This window comes from Scyliorhinus torazame, chromosome 31 (genome assembly GCF_047496885.1).
Source record: "Scyliorhinus torazame isolate Kashiwa2021f chromosome 31, sScyTor2.1, whole genome shotgun sequence".
Taxonomy (NCBI): Eukaryota; Metazoa; Chordata; class Chondrichthyes; order Carcharhiniformes; family Scyliorhinidae; genus Scyliorhinus; species Scyliorhinus torazame.
The window spans coordinates 17831235-17856575 of NC_092737.1; the positions used below are offsets into that span (position 1 = coordinate 17831235).

A 25341-nucleotide genomic window follows, 5' to 3' on the forward strand; every position below is an offset into this window, starting at 1 on the left:
GACAGTGTGGCAGTCCCTCGGTGCCAGGCTAAACTGCAGTGTGATGAAGGATAAGTTACCTTCTGAGAGTTTTAAAATCTTACCCCCCCCCCCCCCCCCCCCCCCCCAACCAATCTGGTAACCTGAGCGTTATTTATACTGTGGACCTTGTGTGTGACTTTACCATTTTTCATTGGATATACGGGCAGCACAAGTGGATAGCACTGTGGCTTCACAGCGCCAGGGTCCCAGGTTCGATTCCCCGCTGGGTCACTGTCTGTGCGGAGTCTCCACATTCTCCCCGTGTCTGTGTGGGTTTCCTCCGATTTCCTCCCACAGTTCAAAGATGTGCAGGTTAGGTGGATTGGCCATGATAAATTGCCCTTAGTGTCCAAAAAGGTTAGGGGGGATTATTAGGTTACGGGGATAGGGTGGAAGTGAGGGCTGAAGTGGGCCGGTGCAGACTCGATGGGCCGAATGGCCTCCTTCTGCACTGTATATTCCATGTTTTTCAATTTAAAAACAATTTAAAAAAATCCTGAGTATTAGTAAGCAACAGTATCACACGAATGAAGAGAACTTGCATTTATCAAGCACCTTTCAGAATTTTTGAAAAGTTATTTCATGGGATGTGGACGTCGCTAGCTGGGCCAGCATTTATTGCCTATTCCTCACTGCTTGAACTGGGCGGCTTGCTAAACCCATTTTGGGGGGGCATTTGTACGAGTCCACCACAAATCTGTGGATCTGGAGTCACCAGACCAGGTGAAGACAGCAGATTTCTCTCCTTCAAGGACATTAGTGAACCAGATGGGTTTTTACGATGATTGGCACTGGCTTCATGGTCATCATTCGACTTCTTAATGCCAGATCTTTTTATTGAATTCAAATTTCTCCATGTGCCTGGGCCCCCAGAATATTGTCAGCTTTGACAAAGGGTCACCTGGACTCAACGTTAGCTCTTTCCTCTCCCTACAGATGCTGCCAGACATGCTGAGATTTTCCAGCATTTTCCTTTTGGTTTCCCCCAGAGTATTACCCTGGTTTACTAGCCCAGTGACAATACCACGACGTCATCGCCTTCCTCAGGTTCCAAAGCACTTCACAACCAATGAAATGTTACTCTTGCAATGTAGGAAACCCAATAACCAATTTACTCAGTGAGATGCCCAAACCTCTCTGACTGAACGGATAATCTGTTGGTTGAAGGGTAATTGTAATCCAAGCTGTCACAATTCAGTCCAGAAGGAGTGCCGTCTTGTTGGAGTTTCCGTCTTTAAAATGATGAGTTGAGTCTAAAGTTTACATTTTTTTTTCGAGTACCCAATTCATTTTTTCCAATTAAGGGACAATTTAAGCGACCAATCCACCTAGCTTTCCCATTTTTGGGTTGTGGGGGCGAAACCCACGCAAACACAGGGAGAATGTGCAAACTCCACACGGACAGTGACCCAGGGCTGGGATCGAACCTGGGACCTCGGCGCCGTGAGGCCGCAGTGCTAACCCACTGTGCCACCGTGCTGCCCTCGAATCAAAAGCTTTTTAACAGACACCTGAAAGATCCCACGACACTACCGGAACTTATCCCAGTGTCCCGATTAGCTTTCTTCAATCAACTGGACCAGAAACTGGTTTATCTGGCCATTCACCTCACTATTATTGCTGGAATATTGCTGCTGCAGAATTGCTACACCAGTTGCTATTATAAGGGATTTCATTTTGCATTGTCTCTGAGGAAATTTGGAAATTCCTAAGATAAATTGCAATGACAATGTAAAATATGTTGATATTAAAATATGGCTTGGGCTGCAGTGAAGTGGTTATATTTCTTGCACCTGACTCTTTCAGTATTTCAAGTGGTATTTTACCACTTGCTCCGTTTATTTTTTTGAACAAAAATAAATTCGAGTACCTAATTCAATTTTTTCCAATTAAGGGGCAATTTAGCGTGGCCAATTCACCTCGCCTGCACATCTTTGGATTGCAAGGGTGAAACCCACGCAAACATGGGGAGAATGTGCAAACTCCGCACGGTCAGTGACCCAGAGCCGGGATCGAACCCGGGACCTCGGCGCCGTGAGGCAGCAGTGCTAAGTACTGCGCCACCGTGCTGCCCCCACTTGCTCCGTTTCTGACCGATCATTTTGTGGCATTGTTTCTGTAAAAATTATGTTTTATATTTTGAAACTTTTGTGTGTAGTTCACCCGTTTGTCCTTATTGAGAAATTCCTCGTGCGTGAAGCTTGGAGTGTTAACATTTCATGACTGCTGTTGTGCACTCTGAATTTCATTGTTTAGGATCTCCTTTTAAGATGCTCCCTCTTCATTAAAATAGTTTTAATGCCGTGCCACTCCGCTTCCAGATCGTCTGTGCCGGGCGAGATAGCTTTTCTTTCCGGAAAGAAAACTCATCTCTTTTCCCTGAAGTTATGGAAAAAGTCCAGAAATATTTGGAGTGCCTATGTTTCATTCGCAAGGTCTGTGTGCAGCCTGACATTCCAGATGTGCATGCATCTGAAGTTGTTCCCCTGGGGGCAGAGGCCATGAGATTTGACAAGAGGCGTTAAAATTATGAAGGGTTTATCTCGGGTAAATAAAGAGAAACTGTTTTCAGTGACTGGTTGATAGCCAGAGGTGATTGGCAAGAGAACCAGCGATAGACTGAGGACGTTTTGTTTTAATACACGTGTGTGTGTGTGTGTGTGGGGCTAGGAATTGGAATGCGTTGCCTGATAGGGTGATAGAACAAAGAAAATGACAGCACAGGAACAGGCCCTTCGGCCCTCCCAGCCTGCGCCGATCCAGATCCTTTGTTTAAACCTGTCGCCTATTTTCCAAGGATCTACTTCCCTCTTTTCCCCACCTGTTCATATATCTGTTTAGATGCATCTTAAATGATGCTATCGTGCCCGCCTCTACCACCTCCGCTGGCAAAGCGTTCCAGGCACCCACCACCCTCTGCGTAAAAAACTTTCCACGCACATCTCCCTTAAACTTTGCCCCTCTCACCTTGAAATCATGACCTCTTGTAAGTGAATCCCCCACTCTTGTCCATACCTCTCATAATTTTGTCGACCTCAATCCGGTCCCCCCTCAGCCTCTGTCTTTCCAACAAAAACAATCCTAATCTACTCAACCTTTCTTCATAGCTAGCACCCTCCATACCAGGCAACATCCTGGTGAACCTCCTCTGCACCCTCTCTGAAGCATCCACATCCTTCTGGTAATGTGGCGACCAGAATGGCACGCAGTATTCCAAATTGATGTAGACCAATTGTAAACGGATTTGGATATTGCTGAAAAGAGACATTTTGTGCACTCATCAGGTCAAATGCAAGAATGCCAAATTTCAAACTCTCAACGATTTCATACTGCAGGGAAAGGGGGCCAATTATTTGGGGTTTTATAAATAAAGAACTTTAGCGCTGCAGGCGAGGAATGCATGCTCCACACTGCAGCCAATGCTGAATTTGAACCTCTGGTTCGGGATGATGCACCGCTGCAGTCGCCACAATGGCACAAAAGGCTCCTCATCAATCAAAGGCTGATTCGGGACCCGCACTCAATCATCTTTTTAAACGAAAGAAACCAGATCGCAACTGTTCCCCGGAGTGCTGTTCCACCATTAAAGTGGCTGGAGCACGACGATAAGCATCGTTTCTTTTAATTTTATGTTCAATAATTAAAATTTTGAGGGGAATGTGTATATTTTTGTTTTAAAGCGATGTAAGTAAAAAAATCGAACTTGCCCGAATACCAGAGCGGGCCACGGCCTCTATTTCCCTTTTCGCGTGATTACTATTCCTGCATCAAGAACCACATTGCTAGTTCATCACTGGGCATGCATCAAAGAGCACATCAATGCTGCTGTGTTGAGTGCAAAGCATTCTGTGGGAGATTAAGCATTACAGGTGCATTTTTTAAACATTAGCATACGATTCAGCATTCATTGAAAATTGTGCATCTAACTGTGTGCTGTAGTGTATGTGCTCTGTACAAAATGAAATATATGCATGAAAGTAGGTTTTGATAGACTGGTCTAAGGTTTACAGGTTGGGAATGTATTGCTTGCTTGTATATGAGAAAGTGATTTCCATTTATCACATTTTCAGTTAGCACACCGTTTATTGTCAACACATTAGGGAGTGCTAAACAAGGTCCACGCATCATTCGAAGCTCGTAGACAGATTCAAAAAGCGAATGGAGTGCTGGCCTTTATCTTCAGTAACTTGGGAATAGAAACAGACAAACTCTGCCGTGGTTGTACAAAGCCTGTTTGGGTCCCTGTTGGAGTACTGCAATCAGCTTTGGGCACCATACCTCTGGAAGTCTATGTTTTCTTTTACAAATACTTATTTTCCCAATTATGGGGCAATTTAGCATGGCCAATCCAGGGCGGTGGTGGTGGGGGGGGGGGGGGGGGGGGGGCACGCAGACACGGGGAGAATGTGCAAACTCCACACGCTCAGTGACCCAGGGCTGGGTTCGATCCCGGGTCCTTAGCGCTGTGAGGCAGTAGTGCTAACCACTCCGCAGCTGTGCCCCCCCCCCCGAAGTCTGCTGACCATCGGTAACACTGAAAGTAAAACTTGAAAAATCCCAAATTATTACATTGTCAATTTTTTTTTTTTAAAGTGATTTTTATAACCGTTGTAATAAATATTTTGTGATGCCCAACACAGTCCAGGCACTTCATAGAAAAGTTACAGCACAGAGAGAGGTCATTTGGATCATCTTGTCCATGTCCTAAGAATATAAGAACTAGGAGCAGGAGTAGGCCATCTGGCCCCTCGAGCCTGCTCCACCATTCAATAAGTACATGGCTGATCTTTTTGTGCAGTACGAAGTCTTACAACACCAGGTTAAAGTCCAACAGGTTTGTTTCGATGTCACGAGCTTTCGGAGCGCTGCTCCTTCCTCAGGTGAATTATCTTTTTGTGGACTCAGCTCCTGCTCACTGTAACCTTTTATTGCTTTACTGTTCAAAAATCTATCTATCTTTGCCTCAAAAACATTTTGCGAGGTAGCCTGAACTGCTTCACCGGGCAGGGAATTCCACAGATTGACCCTCTGGGAGAAGAAGTTCATCAATTCAGTTCTAAATGTACTCCCCCCTAATTCCAGTTTCACCCGCCAGTGGAAACAATCTCCCTGCTTTTATCTTATCTATTCCGTTCAGGATTTTATATGTTTCTATAAGATCTCCCCACATTCTTGTAAATTCCAAAGAGTATAGTCCCAGTCTACTTAGCCTCTCCTCATAAGCCAATCCCCTCGACTCCGGAATCAACCTAGTGAATCTCCTCTGCACCCTCCAGTGCCAGTACACCCTTTCTCCAGTAAAGAGACCAAAACTGCACACACTACTCCAGGTGTGGCCTCACCAGCACCCTAATCAGTTGCAACATAACCTCCCTGCTTTTAAATTCCACCCCTTCTAGCAATGAAGGACAAAATTCCATTTGCCTTCTTAATTACCTGCTGCACCTGCAAACCAACTTTTTGAGATTCATGCACAAGGACACCCAGGTCCCTCTGCACAGCAGCATGCTGCAATTTTTTACTATTTAAATAATAGTCCATTTTGCTGTTGTTCCTCCCAAAATGGATGACCTCTCTCTTATCAACATTGAGCTCCACCTGCCAGACCCTTGCCCACTCACTTAAACTATCTATATCCCTCTGCACACTTTGTGTCCTCTGCACACTTTGCTCTACCACTCATCATGGTGTCACCTGCGAACTTTGACACACTACACTTGGTCCCCACCTCCAGATCATCTCTGTAAATTGTGAACAATTGCGGACCCAACACTAATCCCTGAGGAACACCACTAGCCACAGATTGCTAACCAGAAAAACACCCATTTATCCCCACTCTTTACTTTCTGTCAGTTAACCAATCCTCTGTCAGTGCTAATACGTTAGCCATATCGCCATGCGTCTTAATCTTATGCTGCAGCCTTTTGTGTGTCACCTAGTTGAATTCTTCTGGAAATCCAGATATATCACATCCACCGGCTCCCCATTGTCCACCGCACTCATCATGCCCTCAAAGAATTCCTCTGAATTAGTCAAACATGACCTGCCTTTCATGAACCCATGTTGCGTCTGCCCAATGGGACAATTTCTATCCAGATGTCTCGCTGTTTCTTCCTTAACGAGGGATTCAAGCATTTACCCCACTACAGAAGTTAAGCTAATTGGCCTATAGTTAACTGCCTTTTGTCTACCCCCTTTTTTAAACAGTGGCATCACATTTGCTGTTTTTCAATCTGCCAGAACCGCCCCAGAGTCCAGCAAATTTTGGTAAATTACCACAAGCACATTTGCTGTATCTTCTGCCACCTCTCAGCACACGGACACCCAGGCGCCTATTCTAATCCCACCTTTCCACACCCAGTCCTGTTGCTTACAGCACATAAGGTGCAAATCCAGGTACTTAAAAAACAAAAATCAGAGTACCCAATTCATTATTTTCCAATTAAAGGGCAATTTAACGTGGCCAATCCACCTAACTTACACATCTTTGGGTTGTGGGGGCGAAACCCACGCAGACACGGGGAGAATGTGCAAACTCCTCACGGACAGTGACCCAGAGCTGGGATCGAACCTCGGCGCCGTGAGGCAGCAGTGCTAACCACTGCGCCACCTTGCTGCCAAATCCAGGTACTTTTAAAGAGTTTAGGGTCTCTGCCTCCACCACCAATTCCATACTGCCCTGTGCGTAGAAAACGTTCTTCCTCATGTCTCCTCCGACACCTTCTTGAATCTATGTCCTCTGGTTCTAGAATTCTCCACCAAGGGAAACAATTTTATCTTGCCCACTCTGTCACTTCCCCATATCATTTTATACACCTCAGTTAGTCACCCCTCAGCCGTCTTTGTGCCGAGGAAAATAACCCTAACCTATCCAATCTCTCCTCGTCGCCACATTTTGCTAGCCCTGGCAGCATTCCTGTAAACCTCCTCTACACTCTCTCCAGAGCAAAAACGTCCTTCCTTTAATGTGGCGACCAGAATTGCGCACAATACTCCAGTTGTGGCCTCACCAGGATTTGACACAATTCCAACATTATATCCTTATTTTTATATTCTATACCTATGCCAATGAAGGAGCGCATTCCATATGCTTTCTTAACAACTTGTCTACTTGGAACTGCTGCCTTTAGCGACCTGTGTACTTGTACGCCAAGATCTCTCACTTCATCTGCCCCTCTTAATATATTCCCATTTATTATGTTCTCCCTATAACTGTTTGACCTCCCTAAATGCATGACCTCACACGTCTGTGTTAAATTCCATCTGCCACTTTATCCCCACTCCACCAGCCCATCCATATCATTTTGGAGATTATAGCTATCCTCTCTACACTGTCCACCACTCAGTCAATCTTTGTGTTGTATGCAAATTTCCCAATTGTGCCCCCCACGTTCACCTCCAAATCGTTAAATATAACAGAAATGGTAAGGGTCCCAACACCAAGCCTGTGGCACACCACTTGAAGCAACTTTCCATTTGCAAGGGCAGCATCCTTCGATGTCAGCTCCGGGGTCCCCCAAACTTTGGGAAGAGCAACTGGAGCTTCAAACCCCTCTCCTCTGTGGCAGCATTGCACTGTGCTGTTTATTAACCCTCGAGCAATAGTCATTCAGCTGCTTTTAAAAAATGGGCAAATGACCCCATATCAATCACTTTTATTTTCAAATCCATTCTACAGCTTCCCTGTCTGATGGGGAGGAGGAAGACCAGTTGCATCTCACCTCTAAAGGCTTGGGATTGTTGTCCTTGCGCCTGCTCATCCTGTGCTCGGACTCCACGCTAAATAGCTTGTTTACCCTAACTAGCTCCATATCGCTCCTAATTTCCAAGCTGGTGACAATGCAGCTATGTGCTGGGGCCCCATTGCTTGGTTACTGAAGTTCACATGGTTTTAAACTCTCGCATGAATCACTACTTCCTTTCGGTATTGGCCAGATTTTGCTGGCAGGGATATTTGAAGAATTGCGCAAGTGTTCATGATTCATGGCATAATTGATTTTGAGATGTATTGAGCATGTTTCTAGGTCCCCTCGTTATTGCCGTTTCCAGTAAGAATATTGCCCCCTTCGAAGGAAATTATTTCACCAGTAAACTTTGTTTGGTCCACAATTGGCAAATCTTGGAAAGATTAAAATAAACTCCCAAAGGCAGTCTCTCTTGCTCAGTCTGTTTGAAGTGAATTGCAAAGCAGCACGTTAAGCATGACCCTCCCCCAGACTCTTCAATTGGTGAAATCGGGAGAGGTCAAGATGGAAAGATGGGCATCTCGTCGTCAGGGGTGAGAGTTGACTTGACTTTTTTTTGTTTGTTATGCATATTCAAGATGGGGTCAATTTTCCCTCGCCTTTCTCTTGCCCCTCCCGTCCTCTCAGCGGCCACATACAATAGTGCAAATTAAGTATTCTTACAACAACATATAGGATTTGGTTTGATGCAGAGAGAGGTCAAAATTGCTACACATCATAAAACCGTATGTCTGGCAACACGCATTGCTGATTGGGGAGTGACTTGGCAAGGCAAGGCCCGTGGGCAAGCCAAGGACAATTTGTCCAGTAATGCGGTCATGGTGCCTGCTAGGGAAGTTTTGTGCTGCAGCTGGCCGCCTCTACTTTTGCTAGGTGGCACTTGTGTGCATTTCTGAAGCTTTCTGGCGCCCCCCCCCCGATAATGTCAAAATGCAACGGCCGATGCTGTTACGCAATTATCCCCTTTACTGCCTGGCAAGCTTTTCTGGCAAATCTCCCTTCACATCTCCCATCAAGACAACAGCAGGAAATCATCAACCGCTTCGTTTATAATCCCAACTCCTCCCCCAGTTTGTTTAGAAGCGCATTTTTAAAAAACAAAATAAAAGCTTGAACCAGGAGGCCTCTGATTAGATTCCCAGACAGTGCGCAATTGGCTGATCTCAGCTGAGACCTGCAGCTTTGAGTGTGGTGGTTCGCACTGGTCTGGCTCGATGGCGGCCGGGGTTCCTGCTCTTGACTGCAACCCAGCCAATGACTTGTGCAAGCGTGCGGATGTTGGGTGCGGGCGGAATGCGGGGGTGGGGGGGGGGGGGGGTCTTCTGCGGTGCCCCTCCACACAGACCATCGCGAAGAGTGACCACTTGGAAAGGTACCAGAAAACCTTCCTCCGCACTGCGGCACTCTGGCCATCGGCCAGGAGGCCAGTCAAAAGGAATGTTTTGAAAAAGAGAAGGAATTACTTTTCCTTGTAGGGCTTTAATTTCAGATATTTGTCGCTTGACTCCCGGTTATTATCTAGTGCTGCTTCCCGTTCTCAAGCTAGGCCCCGAGACTAGAATGGGAAGATGTCCCGTCAATTGCTGCCGCTGTCCGATCGGCCGTTTGAATTTGGTGCCGGTGATTTGGAGAATGATGGGGCTGACTGAAAGACTGAGAAGGAGGCGGAGGCAGATGAGCATCAAATCGGGCTGTGGCAGCCTGTGAATGCCAGCAGAATCAGGCTGGTCTCCGCAGTGCAGGGAGAGCAGTATCAGGCTCTCATACAGCTGAGGGCAGCGACAGAATTACTTCATCCGTTGTATTGCATTTGAGCCTGGCACCAGCACATCGCTTGCCAGAGCTGATGGGTGTGAACATTTAGTGTGGAGATCAGGCTGAAGACTCAAACTGCAGCGGTTCAACACCACCGTCCCGAGGGCAATTGGGGATGGGCAATAAATGCTGGCCTAGCAGTGACCCCCCCCCCCCCCCCCCCCCCCCCCCCAAATAAATTAATACTTCTAAAATAAGGCAGTCCCAATATCTGGGTCAAACTGTTCTCTCAAATTTAGAGTACCCAATTTTTTTTTTCCAATTAAGGGGCAATTTAGCGTGGCCAATCCACCGACCCAGCACATTACCTAGGTTGTGGGGGTGAGACCCACGCAGACATGGGGCGAATGTGCAAACTCCACACGGACAGTGACCCGGGGCCGGTTAGCCCAGAGCTGTTACAGTTCAGTAAACTCCGCTTTAAATTTAAATGGACCCTGTGGTCTTATTTAGAACATTGAGCAATAGAACATTGCTGCCACTGTTCTATTTACCTGCCGCTGAACCGCAGGAGGAGTTCAGCATTTTTGTTACAAGATGGGGTTGAGGGGCAGCACGGTGGCGCAGTAGTTAACACTGCTGTCTGCGGCACTGAGGACCCAGGTTTGCACATTCTCCCGGTGTCTGTGTGGGTCTCACCCCCACAACACAAACATATGCAGGTTAAGTGGATTGAACACACTAAATTGCCCCTTAAAAACAAAGACAGGATTGATTTTGATGGGGGGGAAAAGAAAAGAGTGCTGGAGACCAGAGGTTTAATGAATTTGAAATTCATGATGAAAACAGAAATTAATTTCCCTTTGCCGAAATCTAGCTTAAATGCGCAGGAAATGACTTGTAACCACTTCCTGTAGAGTTTCATTCAGGATGTTCTGATTACAAGCCCTTAAAAGATGTTCGATCCCTTTTATAGCCCAGGGTTCAGACCCGTCTCATTCAAGTTTATAATGGTGTAAAGCAGAATCCAAACAAGTGCACCCAGTGTGTTGCTGTGCCAGATTTCTTCATGTGGGGCCTGCATCCTATCATGTCCTATCAGGGCATGGAGCTGGTGGAAACTGTGCCACCTTCTGCTCCTTTTGGGCTGGGTGTACTTGCCCTCTTTTCCACCCCCGCCTTGCAAACATTTCTGCCTTGAGACAATTGCACTGGGCTGGGAATCATCCATCAAAGCGATTTAAAATTGCTAACTTCACCTGTCTCTGCAGGCTTTACATGCACAGTTACTCTGAAAGGTTAGAAGGAAAGTAAGCCGTTCTAACTTCAGAGGAGCTATCTTAAAAACACCCAGACCGTGCCTGACCCGACCCCATTCCTCCTGCCGATAATTGCCACTCCCGAGGAAGTCACGGGCCACAATCTTTAGCCCGCTGCTCCAGCGAGGGTGTGCTTTACTGTCGAAGGTGCCATCTTTGTGATTGTGACGTTAAGCTCTTGGACGGGTATAAAATAAATTTCATGGGGCTACTTGAAAGAGAAACAGCAAAATTCTCCCCGGTGTCCTGAGAAATATTTACCCCATAGTCAGTAATGGCAGCATCACATTGCTCTTTGTGGGATTTTACAGTGTGAAAATGAGCGCCATTTCTACACGCCCTCCCCCCTCACAACAGTGATTTCCTGTTAAAGTCCTTCATCGTAAAGCCCCATGGACGTCCAGAGTTTGTACAAAGGAGTTATGCTATGGGCCAGTGTTCAGAAAACTCCAAAGTAAATTATGGCGTTCACCTGACCTCTAACTGTGTATTGATTTTGGTTACGATGAGCGCGAGAGCCTGCCTTTCAGGTGTGATTCACAGAGTTCTTCGGCGCTTTTAATCAAAACACAAGCTTTATTCTACGAATTTAGTTAACATTTGTATAAACATTAAGTAAGAACTTTTATCAACTACAAACATAAATACCCCACACAGCTACAGTAATCTATGGATAACCCTTAATGAATTCCCCATTATCTGTTCCAATTCAATAACAAAATCCAAGTAAAACCAGAAACCCGTTTTCAAAGGTGTGGCCCAGCACATGGCATTCTTACTGGTACAAGACTTGTTATTATAGAATCATAGAAGTTTACAGCATGGAAACAGGCCCTTCGGCCCAACCAGTCCATGCCGCCCAGTTTTTACCATTAAGCTAGTCCCAGTTGCCCGCACTTGGCCCATAACCCTCTATACCCATCTTACCCATGTAACCATCTAAATGCTTTTTGAAAGACACAATTGTACCCGCCTCTACTACTACCTCTGGCAGCCCATTCCAGACACTCACTACCCTCTGAGTGAAGAAATTGCCCCTCTGGGCCCTTCTGAATCTCTCCCCTCTCACCTTAAACCTATGCCCTCTACTTTTAGACTCCCCTACCTTTGGGAAAAGATGTTGACTATCTACCTTATCTATGCCCCTCATTATTTTATAGACCTCTATAAGATCACCCCTAAGCCTCCTACGCTCCAGGGAAAAAAGTCCCAGTCTATCCAGCCTCTCCTTATAACTCAAACCATCAAGTCCCGGCAACATCCTAGTAAATCTTTTCTGCACTCTTTCTAGTTTAATAATATCCTTTCTATAATAGGGTGACCAGAACTGCACACAGTATTCCAAGTGTGGCCGTACCAATGTCTTGTACAACTTCAACAAGACGTCCCAACTCCTATATTCAATGTTCTGACCAATGAAACCAAGCATGCCGAATGCCTTCTTCACCACCCTGTCCACCTGCGACTCCACCTTCAAGGAGCTATGAACCTGTACTCCTAGATCTCTTTGTTCTATAACTCTCCCCAACGCCATACCATTAACTGAGTAGGTCCTGGCCTGATTCGATCTGCCAAAATGCATATTGATGCTCTTATTCCCCTTTCCAAACAGCAGGTTTGAAATCCTTCCAGAAAGCAATTATCTCCTTTATGTTATCAAGCAGTCTGGAAACAGCTGTTAAGATGAAGATAGAGAGACACTTCTTTCAACCAGTGCAGTTCAAAACCAGTCCAAACTCGAAACAAAAGTAAAACCCAGAGCCACAGCCCAGCTCCGCCCACGCAGACATCACTGAAGCCATGTGATAAGCCAAAAACTTCTTGGGGCGGGACACTCCCCGTGACAGTTATATAAATGCAAGTTCATATATAAACAGTGGTGCAACATGAAAGTAGCTTAGTGGCTATAATCCAATTGAAGGCGGTCTTTTCTCCGAAGACAGGTTATTGGCTGGGTTAGAACTTTCAAGTGGTGCTTGATCAGCATCTTGGCCGTTACTGTATATTATCGTAGAATCACTACAGTGCAGAAGGAGGCCATTCGGCCTATCGAGTCTGCACCAATGCTCTGAAAGAGTACTTCACCCAAGACCCCACCGTATCCCATTAACCCCTTAATCTAGCCTACACATCTTTTTGACACTAAGGGGCAATTCGGCAAGTCTAATCCACCTAACCTGCATATCTTTGGACTGTGGGACGAAACCGGAGCACCCGGAGGAAACCCACGCAGACGCAGGGGAGGGGGGCGTGCAAACTCCACACAGTCACCCAAGGCTGGAATTAAACCCGGGTCCCTGGCGCTGTGCCATTGTGCAGTCAAACCACCAGCCAAGATCAAAAGGACCCAGAAGTGGTGAGGCCCTTGCTGAGACTCCAAATGTATTTCTTGTATCTCTTTCCACTAGACAGCCCCAGATCTGAAATCATCACTGCAGCAGCTAGCTTGTCATGCTGGAATGCATTACAGGGATTATCTACACCGTGTAATAGTTTGTAAACGTTATCATGGGGGGGGGGGGTTGTTATTTGGACTGTAAAATTCCACAAGGTTTAATCGCTTTGCTGCTGTGACCACACCATGCAAGTTAACACCCGTCTGAGTCTTCATTGTGGAAAGCAGGGGATGGACATTACTGAAATAGTTTTTTTTTTTTGCACGCCCCAGCACTTGTGAAAAGTTGAGATGCCAGGATCATTTCCGGTAAATGGGTGTGGAGAATTAAAATTGGCAGCCAAATATGTTGCGGCGCTTCTTCAGTGTTCCGGCCATTCAAGGTGTGCTGTTCCGCTGATTGTTTGGTGTAACTGAGAACGTTCTCGGTTCTCTGGGAGGAGACAGTGGGGCGCGTCTCTGCAATTGATGACGAAAAGAATCCGTACTGAAATGGGAAGTGACTTCTGAAAGTTAACATGGGTTGGAATTCAGAGGAGCTTGCGGCTTGCAACGGCAGTGGTTTTGAAATTGATGGTTTCAAATTGGGCTGTAATCTAATTGAAAGAATTTGATGCTTTCAGTGTTGTGTGTCTTGTAGCTGTCACCTGTCCAACACAACTTGGGGCCATATATTTTAAGTCACACTTGGGAAACTGTGTCGTCTCTTTTCTCCACCCCATGCCCATGACCAGCTTATCTTCTGAAGTTAGCGGTCCCAAGCTGACTGGTGTCTTGAGGTCGAAACAGAAATGAGATTCAGTCAATCGGTTTTGATGGCCCTGCAGGATTGTGCTGCAGTCAGCGGACCATGTGCTGTCGATTATCTTTGGTTGTTGGAGCCACCCACCCCTCATAGATATGTATGCAGCCGTCTGGGTGCATTGGAAAGCAGTGTGGTGAATGGGAACCGTTCATCTTGATTTAATAAATGCTTTATCTCCATATTACTCCGAAGACCGCCGCATGCCCGCAGACCAGAGGAAGTGGTGAACACTTCATCCAGGCGTGTCTCCGCAGCCCACCTGGACATTTGCTTAAGAGCGGCATTTGGGGAACAAGTTATTCATCGATCTCACAAGGTCTGAGAGCAGAACTGTATGTGTTGGTGAAGTGGGCTATTTCACCATGCTTTTTTGAAGAATTCCCAATGGTTTTCCTGACGACTATTTCCCTCCCTAGTGATCCCATTTCGGGATGAGTTGATTCCATGTTGAAATGTGGTTCTGAATTTCCTCCTGGCACCTAAGGCAGGCAGCCTTCAAACGCGACCTTCTGACTTAACGGAGAGCGACAGCGGTGGCCTGTGGATCTGTTGTTTCAGTTCTTTCCACGTTGTGTCAACCCGTGGCGCTTTCCAGTGGTCAGTCGAAGTGAACAGCAGTGGCAATGCATGTCCACTTCCTGCTGGCTTCTTCCAGAGCAGCCGTGAAACTGGCCTTTCCAAGACTAATAGAGAAGAAGATGCAGATAAAACGTGTGGCCCTCAGTAGTTGCCCAAATTGAATGACGTGATTTTGTTTTTAATCTTGCAGAGCTGTTCTGTCGAAGACAAGGAAATGGCAGCAGAGACTCAGACTTTGAACTTTGGACCCGAATGGTAATGTATAACCGTAACACTTTGTGTGACAATTGGGAGTCATACTTTCTAAATTTAGAGTATGTTATGGGTCAGGGTTTAGAGAATCCCAAAATGTATTATGGGGTTCACCTGACCCACAACTTTTACGAGATTGTGGTATGGGGCGCACACGGCCCACTCTACAGGTGTGGTACAGCAGAAATGGAAAGTATTTTTAAAAGCAAAACTATGTTTATTCTATGAACTTAGTTAACCTTTTTAAAACATACAGTGAACATCTTAGCAACTATCAATTCAAATACAACCCCGAAAGAATACAACACTAAGTAATTCTTAAACTTTCCTTTTAACATTCATAATAAGACATTAAAAAAACCTTTTAACAGAAGCACATAAGGTTTAAATTCACTACTGAGAACAGTTATCACTTTGAATTCACCAAATGATCAAGCAAGTCTTTAGATGGCAGAGAGAAACAACATTACATCTTCTTTGGCTGGCTGCAGCTCCAACATTAAAACAAAAGCAAAAAACACAGACGCACCCAAGCTTTCCTCAAAGCGAAGCTAAAAGCTCACAGTCCAGCTCCACCCACACTCTGACATCACTGAAGTACTAAACACCCATTTCTTAAAGGTACTCTCACATGACACCTCCCCCCCCCCCCCCCAAGAAAAAAAAATGAACCATCAACTTCAAGATGGTTTCATTTTCCACCTTTTCACTATCCTTTAAGAAATGCACACAGTAAATATACGTTTTTGTTTCAAAAAAATAACAGGCGCAAACAGGTATAATAATATAGTCCATTTTTGTTCTTCCCCCAACTGGAATCCTTCTCAATTGACAGTCTCTTTGAACAAGAAGGTCTCTGCACGATCCATCCATTTCTCTACGCATCGGCATTTCTCTTTAAAGTCAGATACTTTAGTTCAATCTGATCGCAGAGTCCCTTGTAATTCTCCAACACAGGAGCATTGGTTATCACAGCTTTCAGGCAGTCAAATGCCTGTTGAAACTCCGCTGTCTACTGACATTTTTGACTTTTCTTCAGCAAGTCCATCAGTGGAGCAACCACGCTACAAAATTTGGCACAAATGTTCGATCAAATCCACTCATGCCAAGAAATCGCATTATTTCAACAGATCGCTAAAAGGGGCAACACAGGTTGAGAAGGTAGTCAAGAAGGCATACGGCATGCTTGCCTTCATTGGCTGGGGCATTGAGTATAAGAACTGGCAAGTCATGTTATAGCTGTATAGAACCTTAGTTAGGCCACACTTGGAGTATAGTGTTCAATTCTGTTTGCCACACTACCAGAAGGATCGGCGCAACATCGAGGGCCGAAGGGTCTGTACTGCGCTGTAATGGTCTATGTTCTATGTTCTACATGGAACACACCAGAATGACAGGGAGTGGGATAGCTTGATCTTGGTTTCGGACAATGCTCGGCACAACATGGTGGGCCGAAGGGCCTGTTCTGTGCTGTACGGTTCCATGTGGAGGCTTTAGAGAGGTACAGAAGAGATTTACCAGGATGTTGCCTGGTATGGAGGGCATTGGCTATGAGGAGAGGTTGAATAAACTCTCTTTGTTCTCACTGGAACGACGGAGGTTGAGGGGCGACCTGACAGAGGTCTACGAAATTATGAGGGGCAAAGACAGAGTGGATAGTCAGAGGCTTTTTCCCAGGGTAGAGGGGTCAGTTACTGGGGGGTTTAAGGTGCAGGGGGCAAGGTTTAGTGGAGATGTACGAGGCAAGTATTTTACACACAGGGTAGTGGGTGCCTGTAACTCGCTGCCGGAGAAGGTGGTGGAAGCAGGGACGATAGTGACGTTTAAGGGGCATCTTGACAAATAGATGAATAGGATGGGAATAGAGGGATACGGACCCCGGAAGTGCAGAAGATTTTAATTTAGTCAGAAAGCATGGTCGGCACGGGCTTGGAGGGCCGAAGGGCCTGTTCCTGTGCGGTACTTTTCTTTTGTTCTTTATTTCCCTCGGTGTCGAAATTATTGGAAACTCCCCAATAACTTTTGGTTTCACATCCCGTGGGACCATTCAATCCTGTCCCGATTGTATGGCCAAGGAAAGTGACTTGGGTTTTTCCAAACTCACTTTTGGCTAGGTTTATCACCAAACCCGCCTCCTGAAGTCAATTGAATAACTCCATCAGATGCTTCAAATGTTCTGTCCATGTCAGGCTAAAAATTACCAGATCGTCGATGTATACAACACAATTGGGTAATCCTGAAACGACTTTGTTCGTTAACCGTTGAAATGTGGCTGGGGTGTTTTTCGTGCCAAATGGCATAACTTTGAATTGGTATATACCGTCTGGAGTCACAAAAGCTGAAAATCCCCTTTGCCCTTTCGGATAAAGGTACCTGCCAGTAACCTTTAATCTCCACTGGCAAAACTATGAACTTTGGATTTCTTGTCCGCTACCCGTTTCATCACATGTTGTGCTCCTTTTAAATGCTGTCTCGCCAATTCACGTGCTCTATTTAATAGTTCCCTAAAATTTGACACATTATCCAATAATGTAATTTCCGATTTCTCGCTCACCAATTTTTCCTTTATCAATTTAAGTGGCCCTCTTACCTCATGACCAAAAATTAGTTCAAAAGGACTGAATTTGGTTGACTCATTAGGTGCATCCCTAATTGCAAACAGTACGAATGGAATTCCTTTACCCCAATCCTCTGGATAATCGTGACAATAAGCCCTCAACATTGTCTTTCGTGTCTGATGCTACCTTTCTAACGCTCCCTGCTGTTCTGGATGGTATGCAGTTGATTTAAATTGTTTTCTTCCTAAACTATCCATAACTTTGAATAACCTTGAGGTAAAATTCGATCCTTGATCTGATTGTATTTCTGTGGGTAGTCCGTATCTAGCAAAGAATTTAAGTCATTCCTCCACAATCTTTTTAGCTGTAATATTACATACTGGAATGGCCTCTGGAAACCTAGTACACACAAAGATTATTGTCAAAAGATATTGATTCCCACTTTTTGTTTTAGGAAGCGGTCCTATGCAATCATTTAGGACCCTTGTAAAAGGTTCCTCAAATGCTGGAATGGGTACTATGGGCGCTGGTTTTATCGCTGCTTGAGGTTTCCCTATCACTTGACATGTGTGACATGATAGACAATATTTAACTACATCTTTATGTAGTCCAGGCCAAGAAAAAATGTTTTTGGATTTTAGCTTGAGTTTTCCTTACTCCCAAATGGCCCCCCACTGGTACCTCATGTGCAACTCGCAACACCTCCTTTCTGTACCCGACCGGCAATACTACTTGATGAACTTCTGCCCACGTTACATTCGCCTGCATATGTAAAGGTCTCCATTTTCTCATCAAGACATCATTTGTACGGTATTAACACTCTGGTATACACTCAGATTCCTCTTCCTTATATACTTTCTGATACATCCGTTTTATTTCTACATCTTTCTGTTGTAACACCGCCAATTTTCCTGAACTAAAAATATCCGCCTCCTACTCCACCTGTTCTTGTTCTTTTTCAACCATCTGATCAAAAGTCGTTTCTGATAACGGTACTTCAACTTCACCTTCACTCTTTGATTTCTCCTCTTGTCTTAACCTGTGACTTTGCGACCTTGTTACTACACAATCTGGAAAAATCCCAGGATATTCGTCCTTCATCACTTCAGTTGTCTGATTTTCCACTGGCTTATCAACCACAGTAGGCATCACTCCCACCTGCAATTCAGGTATATCATTACCCAAGATAAACTGTATTCCTGGACAAAATAGTTTCTCTATTACTCCTACTACCACTGGACTTTCCAACCGTACCTTATATAATGGAACACGACTCCTCTCACCCTGAATTCCACATATTACCACCTTTTCTGCCAATATTCTTCCCAAATTACATAACTCCTCATCTCTTACCATCAAAGATTGACTAGCTCCCGTATCTCTTAAAATTGTGACTTCTTTACCTGCTCCTCCTGATACACATGAGTAAACTTTACCCACACAAGTAAATTCTTTAAAGAGATCAGGCACCTTCTTATCAATCACATCTTGATCAGGCTGTGGCCATTGTCCTGTGGCCATTTCATTTGTTTAGCCACCTTCTCAAATGAAATGAAAAAGGCTTCTACCTCCTTCTTGTGAAACCTTGGCCATGCTTGGACATATTTAAATAGATCCCCACCAAGCCTTCGACTTTGAGGCTCTTTCTCTTTATCCTCATCACTATCCTCAAACTGTACATTTCCCTTTAAATCCGCCAATCTTAACTGACTCGTGTTCCATGGCCATTTCCCGAAGTTCAAACTCTCTCTTCTTTTTCCTCTCTCTTTTTCTTTTTCCTCTCTATCTCTTTCGTATTCAAGCTGCTTTAATTCTTTCTCATGTTCCATTTGTTTAATTTGTAACTGAATTTGAGTCAGACTGTATGTCAGGCAACTTTAAATGCTTAGCCACCACCATAATTACCTCATCTTTTCGCATTTTGTCAGGTAATGTTAACTGCAATGTTTTTGCCAAATCTAACAGTCTGCTTTTAGTCTCTGTCCATAAGGTAATGCGTGTGACTGTCTCCACCCCCAAAAACCTCTGAGCCTCTGAAGGAGCCACTGTCCACAACACACTCCCTACATAAACTGAAATACCACACCTGAAAAACAACCACAATATGCTCACCCCTCACTGTCTTTCAGTTCACTTCGCCAGTCCAATAGATAGACTTTTATCCCCGTCGAGCCCCCAATTTGTTATGAGCCAGGGTTTAGAGAACCCTAAAATGTATCATGGAGTTCACCTGATCCACAATTTTTACTAGATTGTGGTATGAGGAGCACATGGCCCATCTACAGGTGTGGTGCAGCGGAGATCGAGAAGTATTTTTTAAAGCAAAGCAATGTTTATTCTATGAACTCAGTTAACCTTTTTAAAACATACAGTGAACATCTTAGCAACCATCAATTTATTCAAATACAACCCTCAAAGAATACAACACTAAGTTATCCTTAAAATTTCCTTTCAACATCCATATGACAAAAAACCTTTTAACAGAAGCACAGGTTTAAATTCACTACTGAGAACAGTTATCACTCTGAATTCACCAAATGATCAAGCGATAGTCTTTAGATGGCAGAGAGAAACGACATTACACCTTCTTTGGCTGGCTACAGCTCCAACACTAAAACGAAACCAAAAAACACAATCACACCCAAGCTTTTCTCAAAGTGAAACTAAAAGCTGACAGACAGCCCAGCTCCACCCACACTCTGACACCACTGCAGTAATAAACACCCATTTCTTAAAGGTACTCTCACATGACAAGTACCAATTCTTTTTTTAAGGGGCAATTTAGCGTGGCCAATCCACCTACCCTGCACATCTTTTGGGTTGTGTGACACGGAAAGAATGTGCAAATTCTACACTGACAGTGACCCGGGCTGGGATTGGGACAATTGGGAGTAATAACGGAGTTATAGGGTACCGAGACTTTGTGTGTCCGTTTGTGCAGCTGATTCTGCCGTGGGCGTCTCGATTCATTCGATGTAGCGTCTTTTTGAAAACTCGCCACTATTCTTAGATGTCCCCCTATCCCAAAAAAAGGGTCGATATTCTAAATGGTGATCAGGGATTCTCACTCCCCGACTCCGATGCAAGCTTCAGTGGGTGCTATTCAGGTCAAACTATGTTTTCACGTTATCCCCCGGTATAACCCATACCTTCACCGAAGATTTCATCTACTTACCACTTAGTAGCATCGATCTTGGGTCCCGCATTGCTAAGTAAGTAAAGTAGACTTTAGAATACCCACTATTTCTGGTTAAATTTTAAGTTATTTTATTATAATATATTTTCTTTTAAAAGCTGCAATTACTGTCTTTACAGAAAGGTAAAAAGATCTTGCTTCTGGATCCTTCTGGTTGGTTGAAGGGACCTTCAGGCCTTAACAATCAATCTTCTTTAAAGTCTGGTCTTCTTTAGATGTATTTGCTGGTTAACTCAGTTGCTGTGTCCTATCTTTCCCATGTATGAGACCTGACTGCTGGCTATCTCCGAGCTGACGCTGGCTCCTTTTTAAATTCTAGTCTTCCTTCGATGTATTAGCTATTTTAGCTCAGCTGCTGTGCCCTGTCCATTTCCCATGACCGAGCTGACTGTAATCTGACTCTGAGCTGCTTGTTCCTTCTCTCTCTCTCTCTGGTTCTGCTTCTGGTACTCGTTGCCCTGGTCTCTTGGTTTATATTCTCTTTCTAACAATTAGGTTTTTATGACGTTATTGTAAAGTAACTCTTATTTTCTTTGATTGTAAAAAGTATCTTTGATCTAAACCTTCTAATCCAACTAAGTATTCATTTTGACATGACTTCATCTCATAGATCTGATTACATTGTTTCCTTTGTGATGTTCAAAATGCTTTGGTTTCAACAGAGGTGTGAATTTTAATTCCTATCATTTCTATAGTTTTATTTTCCAATTGTGTCCTCCGCTCATAATTTTGACTTTGATGTTGGCTTTGAATTATGTTTCTCGTAGACTGATGGTCTCCAGTTTTCTTTAATTTACCTGGTTCAGCAAATTTTCACACTTCGAATTCTCACCAAATTCAACTGAACTTTATCTTTTCCTTTCCAGATGCTACTAAGATAGTTACTTTCAATGAAGGTGTGAGCCATTGTTTTTGGCTTGATTCAAAATCCTGTTTGTCTCGTTTGCTAAGCCTGCTTGACCAAGGCTATCTGCATTTTACAATCCTTCCCTGGCAGCTGCTGTTAACCCTTTGTGGGATCTTTCCCTGTATCTCCTCATGTTTCTCTCAGACCAGATATTGCCAGACTTCCATGTTAAAAATGACAAATCTTTCCATATTTTCAATAACGAGCGTCTTTGGCGAAGAATGGCAGTGAGCACTGTTTGTACCCGAATCGCAAACTGTTACGGTTGCAGAAGGAGGCCATTTGGCCCAGTGTCAGCACCGGCTCTCTGAATGTACCATTTCCCCCGCATTCTCCCTGTAACCCTGCACATTCTTCCTTTTCAGATAATCCCATTTCAGTCTTTCGGTTAAACCTCCCTCTACCACACTCTCGAGCAGTGCAGTCACAACTCTTAACCACTCGCCGCATAAAAAATGTTCTTCCTCCTATCACTTTTTTGCTTCTTTTATTAATCACTTTAAATCCGTGCCCTCTTGTTCTTGACCCTTTCACGAACAGTTTCTCCCCCTCTGCTCTGTCCAGACCCCTTATGGTTTTGAATAGCTCTACCAAACCGCCCCTCTACCATCTCTTTCCCAAGGAAGTGAGTCCTAGCTTCTCCAATCTATCTTCTTAACTGAAGTTCCTCATTCCTGCAAGCATTCTCATCCATCTTTTACTGCACCCCCTCGATGCCTTCATGTCCTTCCTAAGGTACTGTGCTTAGAAGTAGTCACAGTAATCTAGCTGAGGCGGAGTTAGTGACTTATACAAAGTCAACATAAACCCCTTGCTTTTCAACTCTGTGACTCTATTAATGAAGTCAGGATACTGTATGCTTTATTAACTGCTTTCTTAACCTATCCTGCCACCTTCAATGATTTATCCTGTCAGGACCTGCTGCTCCTCGATCTCCTTTAGAATTGTACCAGTTACTTTATATTGTCTCTCCTTGTCCTTCCTCCCAGACTGAGTCACCTCACATTTCTCTGCATTGAACTTCATCTGCCACCTGTCTGCCCATTCCACCAACTTATCTGTGTCTCTTTTGAGGTTTGCACCATCCTCCTCACAGTTCGCAATGCTTCCAAGTTTTATATCGTCTGGAAACTTTGACCACTACCATGGGCAGCATGGTAGCACAGTGGGTAGTACTGTTGCTTCACACTGCCAGGGTCCCGGGTTCGATTCCCGGCTTGGATCACTGTCTGTGCGGAGTCTACACGTTCTTCCTGTGTCTGTGTGGGTTTTCTCCGGGTGCTCCGGTTTCTTCCCACAAGTCCCGAAAGACTTGAATGTTAGGTGAATTGGACATTCTGAGTTCTCCCTCAGTGTACCCGAACAGGCGCCAAAATGTGGCGACGAGGGGATTTTCACAATAACTTCATTGCAGTGTTAATGTAAGTCTACTTGTGACAATAAAGATTATTTAAAAAAATAGTGTCCTGTCCACCAGGGGTTAAGTGAAAAGTAGAGGCCCCACCACTGACTGGGGAACCCCATGGCAAACCTTCCTCCAGTACAATAAACCTTTCATTAACTACTGCTCCCTGTTTCCTGTCGGTAAGCCACTTCCGCATTCATATTGCAACTGTCCTTTTTATCCTGTGAGCTACAGCTTCGCTCACGGGTCCGATGTGCGGCACTGGATCTAACGCCTTTTAGAAGTCTGTGTAGACCACGTCAACAGCATTGCCTGTTGCAATCCTCTCTGTTTCAGCCTCAAAAAGAACCGGAAGTTAAAGATGATTTGCCCCTAAGAAATCCACACCGACTTTCCTAAGTTACCCATTTTTGTCCATTTAACTGTTGATTTTGACCTACACTGTTGTATCTAGAAGTCTGCCCACACCAAAGTTGAACTGATTGGCCTGTAGTTCATGGGCTTATCTTTTTCCAATAAGACTGTATTGTTTGCAATTTCCCAGACTTCTGGGGCCACTGCTGAGTCAAAGGAAGAGTGAAAAATTACCACCCGTGCCTCTACAATTTCCACTCTTGCTTCCCTCTATACCCTTTGATGCATCTCATCCGGTCCTGGTGCCTTATCAAGTTTTAAGTAACGACACGCTATCCAAACCTTTGCAAAATATTCATTTAGTGCCTCGGCTCTGCCCAATGCCTCCATGTGTAAATCTCCTTTTTGGTCCCGAATTGGCCCTACTCTTATTATTTATATGCCTATGGAAGACTTTGGGGATTCCCTTTTATGCTCGCTGCCAATCTCCCTTCATACTCCCTTGTATAAGAACTAGAAACAGGAGCAGGCCATCTGGCCCCTCGAGCCTGCTCCGCCATTTAATGAGATCATGGCTGATCTTTGTGGACTCAGCTCCACTCTCCGGCCCGTACACCATATCCCCGAATCCCTTTATTCTTTAGAAAGGCATCTTATCTTTTTCTTAAAAGCGTTTAAAGAAGGAGCCTCAACTGCTTCACTGGGCAAGGAATTCCAGAGATTCACAACCCTTTGGGTGAAGACGTTCCTCCTAAACCCGGTCCTAAATCTACCTCCCCTTATTTTGAGGCTATGCCCCCTAGTTCTGCTTTCCCCGACCAGTGGAAACAACCTGCCCGCATCTATCCTATCTATTCCCTTCATAATTTTATATGTCTCAAAAAGATTCCCCCGCATCCTTCTAAACTCCAATGAGTACAGTCCCAGTCTACTCAACCTCTCGTCATAATCTAATCCCCTCAACTCTGGGATCAACCTAGTGAATCTCCTCTGCACTCCCTCCAGTGCCAATATCTCCTTTCTCAGGTAAGGAGACCAAAACTGAACACAATACTCCAGATGCGGCCTCACCAACACCCTACACAATTGCAGCATAACCTCACTAGTCTTGAACTCCATCCCTCTAGCAATGAAAGACAAAACTTGATTAGCCTTCTTAATCACCTGATGCACCTGCACACCAACTTTTTGCGACTCGTGCACCAGCACACCCAGGTCCCTCTGCACAGCAGCATGTTTTAACATCTTACCGTTAAATAATAATCCATTCTGCTGTTATTCCTCCCAAAATGGATAGCCTCACACTTGGCAACATTGAATTCCATCTGCCAGACCCTAGCCCATTCACCTAACCTATCCAAATCCTTCTGCCGACTTCCGGTATCCTCTGCACTTTTTGCTTTACCACTCATCTTAGTGTCGTCTGCAAACTTTGACACATTGCACTTGGTCCCCAACTCCAAATCGTCTATGTAAATTGTGAACAACTGCGGGCCCAACACTGATCCTTGAGGGACCCCACCTGTTACAGGTTGCCAACCAGAGAAACACCCATTTATCCCCACTCTCTGCTTTCTGTTAGTTAACCAATCCTCTACCCATGCTACCACTTTACCCTCAATGCCATGCATCTTTAGTTCATGCAGCAACCCTTTGTGTGGCACCTTGTCAAAAGCTTTCTGGAAATCCAGATATACCACATCCATTGGCTCCCCATTATCTACTGCACTGGTAACATCCTCAAAAAATTCTACCAAATGAGTCAGGCACGACCTACCCTTTGTGAACCCATGCTGCGTCTGCCCAATGGGACAATTTCCCTCCAGGTGCCCTGCTATTTCCTCCTTAATGATAGATTCCAGCATTTTCCCTACAAACGAAGTTCAGCTTACCGGCCTATAATTACCCGCTTTCTGCCGACCTTTTTTAAACAGTGGTGTCACGTTTGCTACTTTCCAATCTTCTGGGACCACCCCAGAGTCGAGTGAATTCTGATAAATTATCACTGGTGCGTTTACAATTTCCCTAGCCATCTCTTTTAACACTCTGG

The 25341-nt window shown here is 44.7% G+C and overlaps 1 protein-coding gene across 5 annotated transcripts in view; it reads left to right on the top strand.

Annotated features, from left to right (window-relative positions):
• The window catches only part of LOC140404728 (GRB10-interacting GYF protein 2-like), a 140629-nt gene that overhangs the window by 64999 nt on the left and 50289 nt on the right, over positions 1–25341 (top strand). For all 5 annotated transcript variants that reach the window (XM_072493409.1, XM_072493411.1, XM_072493413.1 and 2 more), the window contains one exon: positions 14810–14874. In XM_072493409.1, coding sequence (XP_072349510.1) covers positions 14834–14874 — 41 coding nt within the window. In that variant the 5' untranslated portion in view covers positions 14810–14833. The remainder of the gene's footprint in view (positions 1–14809; positions 14875–25341) is intronic.